We start from the raw sequence: 15,046 nt of genomic DNA, 5'->3' as shown, positions 1-15,046 counted from the left end.
GAAGAGGACCGACCTTGCCAAAGCGCAATGACATGACACCAAGGCAAATGCCCGATGGAGACGTCGTGCGATGCGTGGAGAACAATCCCCCACCCCCGTCCCCGGACACGGCAGGTGCCGGAAGGGGAGGCAGCTGCAGAAGCTCAACGAGCTCGCAGCTACACAGCTAGGTAAGGTAGCTACCACAGTACCCCATCAGCCCCAAGTTCTTTAACCCGCATCGGTGCAGACCGACAGAGGGCCCTCTTTGTCCGTATGGCAACCACCGGCCCATCTCTTGATCCTGTTCAAAGCTTCCCCGCAGTGACCGGGCTAGACATATGCCCGTCTGGCCTGGAACCTGTTTCCTAAGCTCCCGCTGTGCCGGCCATTGGCAGATGTAGAGTACCCCGCCACCATCCCTTCGAGTTCTTGTCGAACCTCTTTCCCTCTTTTAGATCAACTCTACATTCGCCTGCCAATTTATATCTTTTAAGACGCACCCATCTTTTTCTTAGCAAGCGTCTTGCAACCAAGACGCCGCCACACGGCATTGCCGCCAGAGACGAGCGAAGCCATACCGCAACGGACAGAACCTGTGCCTTGATTCGGCGACCACATCCGTGCCGATAACCGTGACGCCCACGCCACTTGGCGCGGACAACGGGGTATGGTAAAACAAACCCTTTCCGATATATAGACAGCAAAACCTCAATTTCAAGTTCCAGACGCGATCGCATCGAACCGTCAGGCACTTGGCGCTTAGTGAAACAGCGGACCATGGACTAATTGAATCTCCAGGTAGCGCAGAGGCCCAGAGCCTAGCTTGTGAAGGGTTAGGGCCTGGATTGAGACAGCCCACTGTCTATAGATCGTTCCCGGCTACCCAAGCAGGGCGTTGGTCCCGGCATATCCTCAGTACCTCCCCGACTGAGTCGTCCAATTCCTGAATTCCTTCTTGTTCGATCGAAGACCCGCTTGACGCCGCCAGTGTAGCTGCCGGCATCACGCGGGGCTGGCACTTTTCCGGCCAGGGCAGAGAGCTCAAACCACAAGAGCCAAGATGGAGGCGCCGTCTCACTTCTTCAGCGATTGCCTGGACTTTGACGACGCAAACTCATTTCAAAGTCCGGACCAGGATATCGATGGCGGTAGCATCGCCTTGAACTCCTTCAACCCATATGGGACCAAGTTAGACATTGGCGGCCCCCCAACGCCCGCCGACGCGAGAGATGGGGAACACAGACCAGACGTCTGGGACAGCTTCGCCGACCCAATTGGAGGAGCGATGACACCGGTCGGCCAAAAACCACTCTTCGTCGACCCAGGGCTCTGCAGCCCGGAAAGTGAGGACGGAGATACGAAGCCGCAGATTAACGTGCTCACGGTGAACACGTCCCGGGCATCGACTCGGAGAGCCTCCAGCAGCAAATCATTCTCCCAGCGAACATCCAAGTCCAGTAGCTCGTCCACCGACGTCACTCTCCCTGAACAAGAACCCCCGAAGAAAAGAAAATCTAGAAAAATCAAGAAAGAATCGAGCACGGCAGAGGATGAAGAGAAGAGGATCAAGTTCCTGGAACGAAACCGCATCGCAGCCATGAAGTGTCGGGAGAAGAAGAAGCATTACGTGTCCGAACTGGAAGAGGCAAAAATCAAAGAAGAGACACAGAATGTGCACTTACGCATGGTATACAATGGTTTGCTGTCAGAAGTCAGCAGTCTCAAGCATATGCTGATGACTCACGCCGAGTGCAACGACGAGAACATCGACCAGTGGATTAACAACTCGGCCAGGCGGATCGTCCAGACACCGAACGAGCCGTTCCGTCAGTCGTTTAGCTTTGGCCAGAGCACTCAACCCCATCTCACCACGGAATCTCCTCGCAGCCGGAACCCCAGCATCGCCTCTTCATACCCATCCCTGCAAAGTGTGCATAGCGTACAATTTGACGGGTTTGGGCCGGGAGAGCGTCAGGGAAGCATAGCCTATTCGCACGGTAAGTGAAAGGTGACACCTCGGGCTTTGTTCTCGATTGTCCTGACTCACAATTCGGTCCTAGGAACTGCCTCTCTCTACACGTCCCCCACCGACGACACATTCCCATGCCTCGAGTCGCATCAAATGAAGCGAGAGCCGGGCATCAACTATGACCACATGCCCGACTCCATGTTCACCCCCGATCAGCCGAGGTTCGGCGGAGGATGATAAACGAAAAGTAAGGTTGGCGGGTGGTTAATGGGAAGCGAAGGATCGGATTGTAAAACACCGATATCTCCGGCGAGACGATGCTCTAAACAGCCCAGTCGGCGTCTTCCAAGCACTCAAGTTCTGGCATCTTCGGGATCGAACACTTGCGTCCTAACGCATAAAGCCGCTTTCGCCCGTTCCGTGAAGGGGCATAACGTCCCCTGCCTCCCTCCGAGCTGTGACAGATGCGGAAAGGCAAAGGGAAGGAAATGGGATTTGATATCCAGCAGGGAAATGCAATCGCGTCGGAAAAAAGTGTCAGAAGAAAAGAGAAAGAAAATGATATTAAAAAAAAAAAAAGGAAAAGGAGAGAGGAAAGACAAAGGGTCCAAAACCTGGTTGGTTGTGATTCGGATGTGCAATTGCAACTGTCGGAAGCGATGGGATTATTCTGGCGTGTTCATGGTAAAGCGTTTGGTCAGCAGGAAGGGGAGTGGTTGGGTTTATTATGGTTTGTTGGCGGTCGGGGTGTTCATGACGCTATACGGAATACGTCATAATGGTTGATGGTTCGTCCAAGGTGCAAGGTGTGTGATGCTGATTGACGAGGTCGTCGATCACACGGCCTGGAACCCTCGGCCGCGAACTGCTTATTCACTGCCGATTGTCGCCCGGCCGGGAAAAAGGTGGATATTTTATTGTATGAATGTCTTATTAGTATGTTGTACGAGTCATAATGGAATAAGCAGCGGAGGAAGTTTTTGAGGTTTTGAAGGTTTCTCGATGCTATTTTTGGTCTCTTCTCTGTTTCTGCTTCCCCTGTTGGGGAGGAAAAAGGGGTAATGGCTGGGTCAGGATTTGGGGGCGATAAGCGTCCCAGATCGTAGCGCTTGGTTACCGACCGGGTGGTTCCGAAGAGCTGGGATCCCTGGGTTGGAGTTTTGTAGTTGATAACACGGGAATGGAAGATTTCTGTATCTTGCATTGTGAAAGTTTATATTTCTAGGTATACTGAAACCCCGAAGCAACCAGTAGCGCACAGCGTATATATCTCTTATTGTGTGTATTAAGGTAGCACAATAATTGCCCGAAAAAAAAAAAAAAAAAAAAAAAAAGAGATGCGATATTCAAAACCAATGGCCGTGGAAGCTGCGACAAAAACGAAGCGATGCGGTTTATGTGGATCGAACACATGACCTTCAGATTGATTGTTTCCCGAAGTTTGACTTCAGTCTGACGCTCTCCCAACTGAGCTAAACCCGCTTGATCGACGATAAGTTCATCGATTAAATGTAAGCTGTTTGTTGCCGTTGAGGCTTCCGGTTTCTGACTGGTCGGCCGCGCTTCACCTGACTGCGAAATCCGGGTCACCGATCGTAATCCAACGCACAGGCTAACATCTTACCCCTCAAATCCTGGTGCCCCGCGTACGGGCTGCTTAGATCACGGGTCAACTCTTTACGATAACTTCTTCCCTCGGTCCCTCGCCAGCGGACGGGGGTTAGGAAGCTGGGACAGGATTTTCGCAAAGGTCACTCACAACCGCCAGGCTCGGACAGTGATGTCTATGATTCTCACAGAACCAGCCAAGAGCCGGGCGGGTGTGATCGATTATTGGATTGAGTGGGACTGTGACACCTGGGTATGAGACCTGATGGGCTGCCAGCCGGCATTTTTTACTTTTAGTGACCGCGAACGATGGGGCATCCGAGGGGCAGCGTAGAGATGAAGTGGGTTCAGCAACATATTTATGAGGCAGAGGAGACCAAGGCGATAGCTTTCGAGCGAGCTGAGTTTGAACGGCGAAGAAGGGGACGTGGCGGCCAAGCATGAGGCGGGGCGTGGTTGGATCAGGTTCAACGATTAGTTGGGTTCTAGCGTACCCCGTGATACCAGAGCGTAAGGAGTCAAAGCACTGCCTTATCTATCTAGTCTGTCATGAATCCCCATTATTTCAAATCCACCACCCTTGTCAGGACGCTTCTCATTCGAGAGGAGAGCGTTTCGTCTTCCCCCCCCCACGGTTTGTCCCTGGGAAAAACGATTTTTCGTAGCCTGTTCAACGGCGTGATAAGTGGTGCGTAGTTTACTATAACGTTACCTGTGATTGTTTTTATAAAAATCGCCTCCTTTGTCACGATGCCGAGTTTCATCCTAGCTAACTCTGTGTCGACACAATTCCACCTGCCGAACCGTGCAACGACTCTGGTCTCGATTTCAGGAGGTGATTGTCTCTTATGGAGTAGACGGAGTCGGGACAGAGGGAACAGGAGCAGAAGGAGGGCCCAGTGCATGAATCAAGGAGTACCATAAGCTGTGTCTGTTTCTTGTTTCCGGAGACATGAGAGCCACTGACCGTGAGCAGGGCTCATTCAGTCGATTAAACATCTGAAAAGTCTTTACCTAGTTAGCAGACCTTGTAGTCTCAGATTCCCGAAGCCGTCAGCGTTTTGGATAGTTTAGGGAGAACTCCGTGTTCGCTTAGCTCCGTATCTCATCGCCGTGCTGGGGACCATCAGGAACCCACCCCGTTCGGCACGTCTACCCCTCACCAGACAGGCGAAGATAGCTATGGGAGCGTGCATTATATATCTTAGCGAGGGTACCGTAGAAGTTAGCCAGGATTTCCACCTGGAGCAAGGCTTGCCTACGTTGTTTTGTATTGTTCTATGTAGCTAGATACCGCAGTAGAGGAAGCTACCCAGGTTGCGAGATAAGTAAGCAGCCTGAGTCTTTCCGCTTGGAGAGATGATGGAGGGCTTCAGCTCTTAGAAGCCCTTCCTTGGCCCTTCTAGCCCTGGGATGGTCACGTGGTTGCACGAAAGCAAGCAACTCTCCCTGATGTGCCGCATCTTGATGATAACGCTGGGGAAACACCATAGCTGGCTGTCCTAATTCAGGTAGACGGCCGTTTGCGCGACTCACGAGATGCCTCGCGCCATACTGCCACTCACGACGCGCCCGTTTATGCCAGTTAACGCCTGGCCTGGAACGCCTCGGGCTTGGTCTCGATAGAGCGTCAGACATGGTGTATGTTATACCGATATGCCGAGAGCGAACAACTCCAAATTGACCCTACAGGATCTCGTCGTCCTCCGCAGGGACCGGCGTCATCGATACCGGTTGCGCAGGGGTAGCGTCTGCAGAACCGCCAGGTGTGTCAGCAGCATCTTCGGCGCCCTCCATTTCTGCGTCGCCATCATCATCTGCGTAAAACGCCGCCACCATGGCATCCTCCTCCGCCTTGGCTTTAGCCTTCTTGCTGAGCTTTGGTTGACCCTCCTGCCCCAACACCTGCCTGTTGATTTCTTCCCACGTCTTTTTTCGCGAGCCGATGACCCTGGCATGGCCCTTGCTCTTCTGCACCTTCACAGCTCTCCGGTCAATGATGGCCTCGGCGCGATCCATGCTTTTCTCGTGCCGCCGCCGCGCCTTGGAGCTCATGACTGCTTTCCGGCCTGTCTTTGTCTTCTTGTTCACGCCGCCCGAACGGTGCGCTGCGAGGACGGCAGGGCGTTGGTCGACGGATTCTTGCGGGGCCCGGACATTTTTTAGCGACTTGTCGGTGTCGATGCTCGGGGAGGTGGCGCGCCGAGCTGCGCGGGAGTGTACGGAGGGAGCTGAAAAGGGAAAAGGGTTAGTTTCTCGAAACACGTGTGGGATATGGTTGTTTTGTTCTAACCTCTTTTCCCCTTGGAAATGCTGCCTTTTGCCATGTTTGCCAGACCAGATTTTGAGGCTTGTTATCAATATATATCGTGGGGCCGACGGATCTGGGGGATTTCTTATCGGTGATTTTTATTTTATTTTTATCTTTTCCATTCGGGTGGGACTCGCCCCGCCTGCAAGGGTCACCCGTTCCCAGCACTTACTGCTGTACATCCCTGTCAAGCCAACGCTCTTAGGCGGCCAATGGGCAGCGTCAGCAGGACAAGATGCCAAGCTGTCTGTCCGCGACAGAACATACTTTTGTTGCTGCAGTGCAAGCGCAAGGAACGAAATCTTGAATCAGTCTCAACTCCTATTCTCTAACCTCTTGTGGCCCCTTGCGCCGACTGCTTCTAACTTCTTCGACCCCAACTGGAACGCCGACCTTTTTGGACCGGTCATGGCATTTTGGCATGATCATTTATCGTTATTCACACCGTCCGCCGCCTGATCTTCGACTGCTGTCGTGCTCGGCCAGCTCCCCTAGCTCCCCCGTCTGCCGTCGCCGCTCTTCCGTCCCATAATGAATTCCGACGCAAGGCGCATCCGGAGCCAGTTCGACTCTCAGCGAGATTTTGACTTGTATCAGCACTTCGCGCCAGGACAGCTACGAGACGGCGCCATCAACCCCGGCGTCGTGGCCACAGTTATCCTGGTCGTCGTCGCGGTAGCCTACCAAACAGCTCACCAGCAAGGCCGAGTGCCTTCGCTTCCCCAGATCCTGTGGGACGCCTTGGTATCTTTGATACCGGCCCGCCTACTATATGCCATTGACCGCTTGGTCAACCCGCCACTCTTCCCCATCCCCATGCTCAAGACGCAGCCGTCAACCCAAGCCGCCAAAAGCGATGTCCTACGGAGGATCCTCGGAGTCGACCGGACGGGCGGGTTTATGCGCTCTGTCTCTCAGGCTGGGCGCAAAGGTTTCAACAGCCTGTCCAGTGCCGCCCTGGGCGCCAAGGCAGCGGCAGAGCGGCCGCCCGGCCTGGGCAACTACGACAACTCGTGCTACCAGAATAGCATTCTCCAGGGCCTCGCATCGCTCAAGACGCTCCCGGCATACCTCAATACACCCTCCTTCGAACGAGGACCGGATCTGCCATCGGCCACGACCGTCGACACACTCCGTAAGTTAGTCGACGACCTGAGCGGCACGTCGAGCAACGGCAAGACGCTCTGGACGCCCGGGGTCCTGAAGAACATGGACACGTGGCAGCAGCAAGACGCGCAAGAATATTACTCGAAACTCCTAGACGAGGTCGACAAGGAGATTGCAAAGATTGCGCGCGCCCTCGGCACAGCGGCGGGATTTGAACCCGACTGGATACGTGATGACTGTTCTGACAGTCAGCACAGCGGAGACAGTGGCTATCAGAGTGCAGCGAGCCAGTCTAGGACCGCGCCAGAGCTTCGCTTGGCCCGAAATCCGCTCGAAGGGCTCATCGCGCAGCGGGTCGCCTGTGTTGCATGCGGCCACTGCGACGGGTTGACGATGATTCCCTTCAATTGCTTGACGCTTAACCTCAGCAATCTGCCAGAACACGACCTTTACGAAAGGTTAGATTATTACACCAAGGTCGAATCGATTCAAGGAGTGGAATGCCTTAAATGCACCGTCCTTAACATGTACAAAGGGCTTAAGATACTCGTTGATCGCACGGGGGGTTTCCCTGAGCTGGACGACAGGTTACGACTGTTGGAAGATGCCCTCGAAGAAGACGCGTTCAATGACGAGATGTTGAAGAAGTGCAACATTCCGAAAAAGCAGATGGTCAGCTCGACCAAAACGAAGCAGACCGTTGTCGCGCGGGCGCCAAAGAGCCTAGTGTTTCACATGAACCGGTCTGTGTTTGATGAAAGAACCGGGGCTATGTTCAAGAATTCGGCAGCAGTCCGCTTCCCCATGCTGCTGGACCTCGGACCTTGGTGCCTCGGGAGTGCTGCTGACCGGCCCAAATCGGGGGGTAGAGCAGCGGTTGCTACTAAATACGAAGAGCAGTGGTCCCTGGACCCCGAATCGTCCATGGTGGCGGCCAATCGGCTGCCTTCTAGAATCACAGGACCGATCTACGAGCTGCGGGCCGTCGTCACTCATTATGGGCGTCATGAAAACGGTCACTACGTCTGCTACAGGAAGCACCCGGTCCCACCTCCGACTGCGAAAGAGGGGAGTGGAAGAGCTGAGAAGCCGCCCAAGCTCGCTTCCGAGGATGACGTTGCCGCTGGTGAGCCGAGTTTGGATAGCGAAGGTGAACCTGCAGACGAACAGCCAGGCGAACAGCAGCTCGACTGCAACGAATCTGACGACGAGCAGCGGTCCGAGTGGTGGTGGCGTCTCAGTGACCATGATGTCACAAAGGTTGATGAGAGGACCGTCCTCGGTCAGGGGGGCGTATTCATGTTGTTCTACGACCGTGTGGATCCGGTCTCACTCCCGATCATGGGGTGGAGTGAATCAGACAACTTATCACCAGCGTCGACCCCGACGAACGGGAGAGACACGGACGAAGGCACAAAACGCGACATAAGCTCGACAAATTCGGAAGCGACCATCCAGCCCGGGAGACCGTTCCCGGCGACAGATGTGCTCTCGGAAGCGGCGGGGGTTCCGCTGCCGGATGACAATGATAGCGAATGAGTGCCTCGTTGCCACCTGGTGGTTTAGTGTCTTATTTTTATGCATAGCGAATGGCGTTGTACTCATTGCAGGAGATACCACGGGCTCCTCTTTTCTTTCTCTGGTTGGGCTTGGAACGGGGAACATGATGGTGGTTCGGGCGGGCTTATCTGCATTGTCTACGTTTTAGCGGTATGGAACAGTGGCATATGCTACCCAAACAGGTTTGATGCGACTTTCTCATTACTCCCATGGGACCGGATACATGCACAGGCTGTGAGGCAACGGCAAAGCATCAGGCAGGCGTCTATAGTCAAGATGAGGTTTAAAATAATCCGTGGTATGGCGGTCACATCCTTTTACCCTGCTGTGTTGCGTACGCTTTGGTGATGGACAGGACGGGATCACCCGCCGGGAATGCATCGACGGGGAGTGAGAGGAAAATGGGGGGGGGGGCATAATCTATCTCACTTTGGTTGTAAGTTTCCGAGCAATTTACCAGAATTTGAGAGAGGTCACCAGCGTTAGTCAAGTCGGCTAAGCGGATCACATACCGTGGTGGATTGAGCTGCGCCGCGCGACGCCAACTCGGGGGTTCTACCGACTGCGTTGAGCGGGTCTACTGTAAAAATACCCTGGGACTGGTGCCTTGCTGTCGACCTAAAGCTTAGCTGGGTTGTCCTCGATCTAAGGAACTTGAGATGAAGTGTTCTAATTGATGTATGCATTACTGCTAAAAGAAAAGAAGAAAGAAAAGAAGAGAAAAAAAAAAAAGAAGGAAGACTACACGCACATTTGTTTGTTCATCCAATCTTTTCCCCTTTATGCAGACTTGTACACGACCTTTGGCCATTGGTCGCCTGGCTGCTCTGTGCAGAGGACGTGTGCCGACCTGGGTGTCGATCCTTTGGATGCCCCGCCGGTGGCTCGCGTTCCTGGGGTGGGCACCACCCAGCCGCTCAGCCCTTTCGCATCGTGTCAGGCACTACGAACACGAACTTTGGCTCTTGTTTCGCTGTCTTCGCCCTGACAATCCCCCTTCGCCTCTTCTGCGAAGCATTGCGCTCGCCGAAAACCAACCGAACGAATGCCCGATTGACATTCGGATACGTACGCTCCCTTTTAAGTTTGCCGTCGCTCTCTTTTACTCGCTCGGCCAGCGTGGGGACCTGATTCCCGAACTGTCATTCGCTTCCCCATCCCCGGCGACGTGCAACCATTCCGACGTTCCGGGACCATTGCTGTCCTCGCCGATATGGCCGAGGACGATGCTGAACGCCAGGTCGAGAAACCTCTGTCTCCCAAGCGATCGGTACATGCCGTCTTCTACATCGCGTAAGTCTAGCAATGGGGGGTCCCTTGGCGATCTCGCTGCTGATGATGGCCGTGCCACAGGGCTTGGATCTTCTTTTCCAACCTCACCATTCTCTTCAACAAATGGATAATCGATGGAAGGGGTTTCAGTGAGTCTTCCTTCGAAATATTCTTCCCAGTTGCGCAAAAAAAAATGCTGACCTTACTCGCCTCGCAGGATACCGTATGTTGCCCCGTCCCCGACCTTCTTCTCTCCCTCTCATCGCTCACTGACTCCCTACCCGATAGCCGTGATCCTAACATGTTGGCACCTCATCTTCGCGACGATCGCGACCCAAGTCCTCGCGCACACGACCAAGCTCCTGGACGGGCGCAAGAACGTCAAGATGACGGGCCGAACCTACCTGCGCGCCATCGTACCCATCGGACTGCTCTACAGCGCCTCGCTCGTCTGTAGCAACATGGTATACTTGTACCTGAGCGTGGCTTTTATCCAGATGCTCAAGGCTGCGGCGCCCGTGGCCGTGCTGCTGACAGCGTGGGCCTGGGGCGTCGAGCAGCCCTCGCTGAAGCGGTTCCTCAACATTCTGCTCATCGTCTGCGGTGTGGCCCTCGCCAGCTTTGGCGCCATCGACTTTAGCTGGGCCGGTTTCCTCTTCCAGCTCGGCGGCATCGTCTTTGAGGCCATGCGCCTCATCATGATCCAGGTGCTGCTGTCGGGCGACACTCAGAAGATGGACCCTCTCGTCAGCCTGTACTACTACGCCCCCGTCTGCGCCGTCATGAACGTGATAATCGCCATCGGCTCCGAGGCGAGCAAGTTCGACCCGGCTGACCTGGCGACAGCCGGGTACAGCCTACTGCTTCTCAACGCCATGGTCGCCTTTATGCTCAACGTGAGCAGCGTTTTCCTGGTAAGCCTTTCCCCGGGCCCCCAACCAATGTTCCCCCCACACCCTTTTTTCCAAATCCTAACCAGCACACATTAGATTGGAAAGACCTCGGGCCTCGTCATGACCCTAACCGGCATCCTCAAAAACATCCTACTCGTCATCATCAGCGTCATGATCTGGCACACCGCCATCTCGTGGCTCCAGTTCCTGGGCTACTCGATCGCCCTGGCCGGCCTCGTATATTACTCTCTCGGCTGGGACCAGATCGTCACCATCTCGTCGGCCGTGTGGGTCTACACCAGGGGCGTCTACGAATCTGTCAGCACCAACTCCTCCTCCTCTGCTTCGGGTGGCGGCGGCGGTGGCGACGATGCCGGGCGTCTGCCCGCTGCAGTACGCAGGGCGCTGCTCGTGGGCTTGGCCGCGGTCGTGCTGATTGTGCTTGTCGGAGGGTTCTTTTTGGGGTGGTTGGGCGGCGGGGATTTAGACGGCTTGGGAACGGTGTCGTGAGCGCGTTTATTTTAATGAATCATGGGATAAAGAAGACGGAATTAATGGGATGGCGGCAGTGTCAGATGGTTGGCTATCTATTGACGCTCGAGGGGTCGGGTCTTCTGGCCTAGCAATGCATCATGATCGACATAGCAGAGCCGGCTGATGGCTTTTGTGATTCTACAGTGATGAGTTTAAAAAGCGTTACAGAGGGTTTTGAGATGTACAAGACTCCATGGGCTTGCTAGATTTCACTGTATCAAAGTAAAGGATCAACTTCCTCTGAAAGCTCTATACTCGGCGGCCTCCTCTCATGTGACACCACCTAACATTAACGTGACACATACATCCCAATAAGTGAGCATTGCCTCGAAGCCTTTCCTGTATAAAACCATTGCTCAACATGTCCCTTGAAAATGGTATCAATATCAATGACAACCGGTGCCTGCACCAAGCCTAGTCGTGTTCATTGTTCACCCTAGAGATTCCCAGTCTCGGTGCCGGGAGACTTAAAAAATAAAGAGATGCCACGTTTGCCAGGCCCCTGCACCGGCCGGGGTAATAGTACGTCGCCGGTATAGCGTCCCTTCGGCGGCGGTTCGCGCCGGACGCCTAAGCGCGGCTTCTGCTCCGCCTCCGGTCACGGTCCCTATCCCTGTCTCTATCCCTGTCTCTATCCCGATCGCGGTCCCGGTCCCGGTCCCGGTCCCGGTCACGTCGAGACGACACGCTCCGCTCCCGGCGGCTGCGGCGGTAGTGGCTATCGCGATCTCTCTCCCGGTCCCTATCGCGATCCCTGTCGCGATCCCTTTCGCGGTCTCTGTCGCGGTCCCTGTCACGGTCCCTGTCACGGTCCTCATCCCGATCGCGTCTTCGGCTGCGGCTTCTCGACCGGCTCCGCCGCCTGGTATCTCGACGGTCATCCCTTGCCCTGTCACGGTCGCGCGAACGATTGCGGGAACGATTGCGGGAGCGGTCGCGGGAGCGGTCACGCCTGTCGCGATCCCGGTCCCGATCCCTCGGTCTATCCCGATCACCGTCGTATCGATCACCACCTCGATAATCCATGCGAGCCCGATCCTGATCTCGGTCGCGGTCCTGAGGTAGGTAGCGATCTGCTTCCTCCGGATCGCGGCGGCGTTTGAGATCCGGTGATCTGTCACCCGTGCGGCGGTCATCGAGGCCCGGAACCGGCATTCCCTTCTCACGGGCCTCCTTTTGGGCGGCCAGGTAAGCCTTAGCTTCTTGCTCTCGCTTTTTGACTTCGGCCTGCTTCCAGGCCTCCTTCTCCGTCTGGCTCATACGAGAAGGAGGTCGAGCTGAGCTCGGGAGCGAACGGGAACGGCTCCTGCGGCTACGGTCCTTGTCGTTATCCTTCTCCTTCTCTCTGTCCCTATCTCCCCCACGGCCCCTCTCTCGGTCGTGACTTCGGTCTCTATGATCGACACGCGGACGAGAGCGGCTGCGTTCCCGTCTATCCCGATGATCGCGGTCCCGGGATCGCGAGCGGCTCCTTTCTCGGTGGCCGAACCGCAACCGGGACCGAGAACGGTCGCGCCGTTCAGTTCTAGGACGCGGCGAGCGACTGCGATCGCGGGCGTCGCGGCGTCGGGAGCGGCTTCGGTCCCTCCTGGCAGTCCTAGGGCGTGACCGGCTGCGTTCCCGCCGATCTGTCCTTGCACGAGAGTCTTTGTTTTCGTCTTTCCGCTCGTCCTTCCGCTCATCCTTGCGTTCGTCTCGTCGGCCGTCGCGGGAATCATCGCGGCGGTCATGGCGGTTATCATCCCGGCGGTCGTCTCTCCGGTCGGACCTCAACCGGGAACGGCTCCGGTCCCTCCGGTCATCCCTTCTATCCCGCAGCCTCGACCGACTCCTTCTGCGAGATCGGCTCCGCTCGTGTCGAGCCCGCGGGGAACGTGAGCGCACATCCCTGCGTCTGCGATCGTCATCTCTAGACTTGCTCACATCCCTGCCACGATGGGTCCGGGAAGAGCGCGAGGGACTCCTACTCCTCCGCCGCTCGGTCTTGATCTCGGAATCCTTGGGCGCAGCGACATCTTTAGGATCCTTCTCATCTTTGGTGTCCTTAGTCTCAGCCGTTTTCCTTGGTTCGGACACTTTTGGTGAGTCTCGGCGGATCGGGTCAATAGCAGACGCGGGCTTGGCTTTCCTGGGGGGTGGCACCAGAGCCTTATCCACCTCCAGCTCGGGCTGCTTCGTGGCAACGCGTTTGCTCTCTCGGAGTAGGTCGGCAAGGGCTTCCTGTTCGAGACGCTCGTGGTCTTCCTTGGTGAGTTGTTTCTTGACCTCCTCCGCACGCCCTTCAGCTGCGCCCTTTGTTCTGTCATCGCGACTGTCACGTCGATCTCGGTCCCGCTCCCTATCCCTATCCATGTCCCGATCCCGGCCATTTTCTCTGTCTCGCCCCCTCGAGCGATCTCTGGGACTGCCTCGGTAGCTGTCATAGCCACGTTCTCGAAACCGATCGCGATGGTCGCGTTCTCGGTCGCGCTCCCTGTCTCTGTCGCGGCTTCGGTCCCTCTCCCTCTCCCTCTCCCTCTCCCTCTCCCTCTCCCTTTCCCTCTCCCTTTCCCGCTCCCGCTCCCGCTCCTTCTCCCGTTCCTTCTCCCGTTCCTTCTCCCGTTCCTTCTCCCGCTCCTTCTCCCGTTCCTTCTCTTTTTCGCGCCGCTCCCTACGCTCCTTTTCTCTTCGCTCGTCTTCCTCCCGCTCCTTCTTTCTGCGCTCTTCGCGGGCGGCCCTCTCTGCCTCACGTCTCTTCATTTCTTCTTTTTCCTTGATTTCGCGTTCGAGTTGTCGTTTCTTTTCCTCGACCGCTTTGAGCTCGGCACGAACGCGCTCCCTCTCGGCACGGCGAGCAGCGGTGTCGGCAGCGTACTGCTCATCCGTCTTGGCACCGCGCATTCGTTCTTCTTCTGCTGCCTCGTCACCAATCTCAGCTCGTCTAAGCCCGCGGATATGGGCCTCGATTGCGGCGCTGTCGATCAACGCGCCGATGACCTCCTCTGCTTTTTGGTAGACACCACCGCGGTCCAAAGCGCCATCGATAAGCGCGGCAGCTTTACCGCGCTCTAGCGTCAACAGTTGGGTCGGGTTGCGCTCGATTTCTTGCTCGGCGACCTCGAGGATGGCTTTGGTAACTTGCGCTTCGTAGTCCTTGTTTCATAATGTCAGCCATGCAACTTGTAGAAGCGGAGCGACTGGGAAATCCCAGGGACGTACACTAGCCTCAAATTTCTTCCACACCTGCTTGCGAATCGCGTCGTAGCCGCCTTTCTTTTTGAAGCTGTGCGCAAGGCCTTCGATTGCGGTTCGTGTCGCAGAAGGGAGTGGCAGGTCGGATGCCTTGAACTTCCGGGGGACCGGGGCGGGCGCAACCGCGGCCGCGGCCGCATCTGGCGGGTCTGCTGCGGAATCCATTGCACTTGATTTTGCTACCGCAGCTGGCGCAGCGGCCGACTCGACAGCAGCGGACATTATTGCGGGCCCGCCGTGTGACGTGGATCGTGAATCGTGGACCGTGGACCATGGACCGTGGAGGTGAATTTGGGCTCCCGCAAACGCAGACTGCGTTTGGTGTGCACAAGATGCACCTAGACCGATGCGAAAGGCGTAACACAGCTTATTCAGGTCATTTCCAATGTGATGTATCGTAATTGTCGCGCGCTGGGCAATAGTTTCATCGACTTGGAATTGCAAAGCTGGAAAATGCACCTATTCGTTCCTTGCGGTACGTGACCGATGGCGGAACAGTCGAGTTCAGAGCCGCGTGAAAGCTGTCGCGACTGAGGGCCGTTGAAAGATTCTAGTGGGGCACTCTAGCTCAGGCGGACA

The 15,046-nt window shown here is 55.9% G+C and overlaps 5 protein-coding genes and 1 non-coding gene across 6 annotated transcripts; 3 read left to right on the top strand and 3 right to left on the bottom strand.

The window, feature by feature from the left end:
• Positions 1-1,042: 1,042 nt before the first annotated feature.
• ATF2 (Alcohol O-acetyltransferase) lies at positions 1,043-2,188 on the top strand (the record flags this gene model as incomplete). The annotated part of the gene is made up of 2 exons (XM_071059929.1): positions 1,043-1,979; positions 2,043-2,188. 2 exons carry the CDS (start codon positions 1,043-1,045, stop codon positions 2,186-2,188), a joined length of 1,083 nt encoding a protein of 360 aa, XP_070916030.1.
• Positions 2,189-3,339: 1,151 nt separating this feature from the next.
• Positions 3,340-3,433, bottom strand: MFIFM68171_t47. The gene is made up of 2 exons: positions 3,397-3,433; positions 3,340-3,375 (listed from the first exon to the last, which is right to left on the bottom strand). It is a non-coding gene; the product is annotated as a tRNA-Phe (tRNA).
• A 1,812-nt stretch (positions 3,434-5,245) lies between these two features.
• On the bottom strand, positions 5,246-5,886 carry MFIFM68171_04508 (Alb1-domain-containing protein; the record flags this gene model as incomplete). The annotated part of the gene is made up of 2 exons (XM_071059928.1): positions 5,246-5,790; positions 5,853-5,886. 2 exons carry the CDS (start codon positions 5,884-5,886, stop codon positions 5,246-5,248), a joined length of 579 nt encoding a protein of 192 aa, XP_070916029.1.
• Positions 5,887-6,401: 515 nt separating this feature from the next.
• UBP1 (ubiquitin-specific protease ubp1) lies at positions 6,402-8,516 on the top strand (the record flags this gene model as incomplete). Its single annotated transcript, XM_071059927.1, has 1 exon — positions 6,402-8,516. One exon carries the CDS (start codon positions 6,402-6,404, stop codon positions 8,514-8,516), a length of 2,115 nt encoding a protein of 704 aa, XP_070916028.1.
• A 1,234-nt stretch (positions 8,517-9,750) lies between these two features.
• MFIFM68171_04506 (Sugar phosphate transporter domain-containing protein) lies at positions 9,751-11,212 on the top strand (the record flags this gene model as incomplete). The annotated part of the gene is made up of 4 exons (XM_071059926.1): positions 9,751-9,830; positions 9,891-9,958; positions 10,098-10,723; positions 10,799-11,212. The coding sequence occupies 4 exons, from the start codon at positions 9,751-9,753 to the stop codon at positions 11,210-11,212; spliced, it is 1,188 nt and encodes a 395-aa protein (XP_070916027.1).
• A 594-nt stretch (positions 11,213-11,806) lies between these two features.
• On the bottom strand, positions 11,807-14,632 carry MFIFM68171_04505 (Complex proteins associated with Set1p component shg1-domain-containing protein; the record flags this gene model as incomplete). The annotated part of the gene is made up of 2 exons (XM_071059925.1): positions 11,807-14,368; positions 14,435-14,632. 2 exons carry the CDS (start codon positions 14,630-14,632, stop codon positions 11,807-11,809), a joined length of 2,760 nt encoding a protein of 919 aa, XP_070916026.1.
• Positions 14,633-15,046: the final 414 nt, after the last annotated feature.

Source organism: Madurella fahalii (genome assembly GCF_045866475.1).
Source record: "Madurella fahalii IFM 68171 DNA, scaffold_2, whole genome shotgun sequence".
Taxonomy (NCBI): domain Eukaryota; kingdom Fungi; phylum Ascomycota; class Sordariomycetes; order Sordariales; genus Madurella; species Madurella fahalii.
Note: the sequence above shows the minus strand (reverse complement) of the source record. Positions and strands in the feature narration are given on the sequence as shown.